This window comes from Wasmannia auropunctata, unplaced genomic scaffold, assembly GCF_000956235.1.
Source record: "Wasmannia auropunctata unplaced genomic scaffold, wasmannia.A_1.0 LD336085.1, whole genome shotgun sequence".
Classification (NCBI taxonomy): Eukaryota; Metazoa; Arthropoda; class Insecta; order Hymenoptera; family Formicidae; genus Wasmannia; species Wasmannia auropunctata.
Genome location: NW_012026805.1, coordinates 2314747 through 2317612, shown reverse-complemented (window position 1 = coordinate 2317612; position 2866 = coordinate 2314747). Strand labels below are relative to the sequence as shown.

The following is a 2866-nucleotide window of genomic DNA, read 5'->3' as shown; positions in this document are numbered from 1 at the left end:
TCAGTGAAGCAAAAACTTGGCGTGCCCGCATTTTATATATATCTTATCAATTAAATATTAATGCAATCCGGGCACGCCAAGTTTTTGCTTCACTGTGATCCCATTGGTCATTTTAGTCACTTTAAGCCTGTTTTATGAAACTTAAAAATATTTGGAAAGACTGGTATTAAACTTTTGCTGCATGTACTTTTGAATAGTTAAACAGTTTTTAAAAAGAAATTTTTGTTCTATGTCTAATCAAATACTTGGCAACTTGTATGATCTCATATTTGTTTTTGGACAATTTTTATTTGTTAAAATAATATTTTTAGTTTAGAAAGGATGTAACGTACGGATACTTTTTTATATACTTGGCGTAATCTTTTTCTTTTTTTTAAAAAGAGTTTTGGTAAGATTCTATTATTTTTGTGATAATAAAAGTTGTATAGTCTTCTAATTTTTATGTATCTAATATCTTAACGATAAAGACTTTGATTATTTTGACATTTTTTCTTATTGTTAGCAAAAATAATTTAGAAAAGTCATTTGTTGCAGCTTTCCAATCTTTAGTGTCATATACTTTTGTAATTAAAAACTTTAAATTCGAATTCCATTAAAATAAATTTGTTTGAAACAAGCTGAAAGGTGCAGTAAGTTTGTAATACACTCACCTTGAAGTTTTACGTTACTTTCGAAAAGAATTTTTTTTAATTAATAAATTTTTAAAAATAATTATTTAATTAAGTATCAGAATAGACCGTTAATGTTAAATACAAATTAAGAAACGTAAAACGCTAATACGGTCCAAGCGGATCTTGGTGCTCAATAATATTATACTGTAGGTATGAATCTTACAATTTATCGATTCAAATTAATCCCGCGCCATATAATCGTCGAACTTTCAACGCAGCTAAAAACCGAAAGTACGTAATATCACAATTAAATTGCCAACGGCAATCTAATAAATCAATGCTCTTAAAGCATCTATTAAATCCTGTCAAAATAATTTATTACGAAAAATATTAAACCTCAGTCGGGATTTGAACCTGGACCTCCCTATTCTCCGGGCGGACGTCCTACCATTAAACTACCAAGGCATGTGGTAATCTTTATCGCAATAACTAATATATTTATTTGGAAAAACGTATATATGTTTCAAGGCGATGTGTATAAACAATTAAGTATCAAAATTAATAAATTTTTTTTATATAGTGAAGTTGTATCTTCACAAAAAGTGAAAAAGAAGAAAAAGATTTTTCTTACATACAATTAGTTAATATATTATATCTTCACAAAAAGTCGTCTCGACATTTCTGTTAAAAATCATCTCTAACTTGAAGAATGTTATTAAAGAATAATGCTTAATTGTAAGCATAATTTTAAAGAAAATGAGATGCCATGTATAACCGATTACTTTCAGACGCAACTAACCGGATCACGCACCGGTATACAAAAGTTCCCGCAGTATTATCCAAGTTCGATGTTACCGCCACCACCACCTGCTCCTATGGCCAGACCAGTGGCGATAATAAGATCAACGGGTGAATTAGCAGCAACGACTGCTAGCTCGTCACCAACATCGTCCACATCACCTACGGATCCGGCTGAGTTAGGGCCTAACCAGGAACAAATGACCGCCGCGGCGGCAGTCGGGCTCGTCGGTTCCGCTTGCCAGAATTCTGTCGAATCCGCTGGACGGAAGAGCCCTGCCAGAATTCTCGTTACACCACACACCACGAGCAGGGAATATACATTTGCTCATTTTCATTCGCAACCCGGCCAGGTTAGCTTCTTGTACGATTTCTTTCTCGTACTGTCGAAGATCCGATTGGATTTTTCCATCGTATCACAATTGCTTATATTTTCCCAAGTAGCAAGCACACGTCATTTTGATGTTAAATATTAGGTACGTATGTACTAATGATATTAAGTGTCCAAAAAAATGATAGTTATGTATAAATCATTTTAATGAATTCTTAATTTTAATGTTAAAAAGACATTATTATGACATAATAAGTTTTGTGCTGTAACTTAACTTATTTTACATCGTAACAAAATCTAAAGATAAATTTTTCCTTTGATTATTGTTAGTTTTCTGTTTGTTTAGATTTATTGTTTTACTGAATGTATTTATAATTTGTCTAAAATACTTAAATGTAACAACAATTGCAAACAATTAAAGTTCTCCTCAAACGGAATTAACTTAATGTACAATAACAACTATCCGAAAAGCAAAGTATCATCATTATAATATCAATTTAAGGTATTAAGAGCATTTTTTGGTATTAGACATATTTTTTTTAAAAATGAAAAAATTATGAAGAAATTACAGATTTTTTAATATTGTATTTAAAAATAATACAAAAAAATTGGCGGCGCTTTAGAAGCCAATAAAAAATTATTTCAATAAAAAGTAGACACGTTTAAAAAAAAAGAAGATAAAATGAGGAAATTTTCATTTTTTAAAATAATTAGTACTTTAAATACTCAAGATGATTTATGCCAATTAAGTTTTATTATAATTCAGAGATTAATTATTCTATAAACAAATAAAGTTTACTGGAATATATTATGTAAAGGATTTTGTGAAATCATCCGTATTTTATAGCTAGTTATCGAAACGGTAATGCCGTAGAACGCTTCTTTAGAACAGCGTGTGAATTAAAAACTATTATAACATGATCGAGTTTAACTTAAGCTTTTTATTATATTCTTAACATTTTTTACAATAAAAAGTTAAACAGTATAATTAAAAGATATTAGGAAACTATAAAATATCAAGCGCTGCGGTAGCAGCGCGACGCCAAGTATATAAAATAAAAGTTGGGTGATGACTTGTGAGTATACGGCACTGGCACTGTTGAAGCGCTACCGCTAGCTTTATCTC

At 30.3% G+C, this 2866-nt stretch overlaps 1 protein-coding gene across 39 annotated transcripts in view; it reads left to right on the top strand.

Annotated features, from left to right (window-relative positions):
- LOC105448494 (nuclear factor 1 X-type) overlaps positions 1 to 2275 on the top strand; it is a 108526-nt gene extending 106251 nt beyond the window's left edge. For 33 of the 39 annotated variants that reach the window (XM_011687123.1, XM_011687121.1, XM_011687120.1 and 30 more), the window contains one exon: positions 1400 to 2268. In XM_011687123.1, coding sequence (XP_011685425.1) covers positions 1400 to 1885 — 486 coding nt within the window. In that variant the 3' untranslated portion in view covers positions 1886 to 2268. Of the gene's footprint in view, positions 1 to 1399 lie in introns of all 39 variants that reach the window. The other 6 variants (XM_011687088.1, XM_011687087.1, XM_011687086.1 and 3 more) reach the window with 3 other exon arrangements.
- Positions 2276 to 2866: the final 591 nt, after the last annotated feature.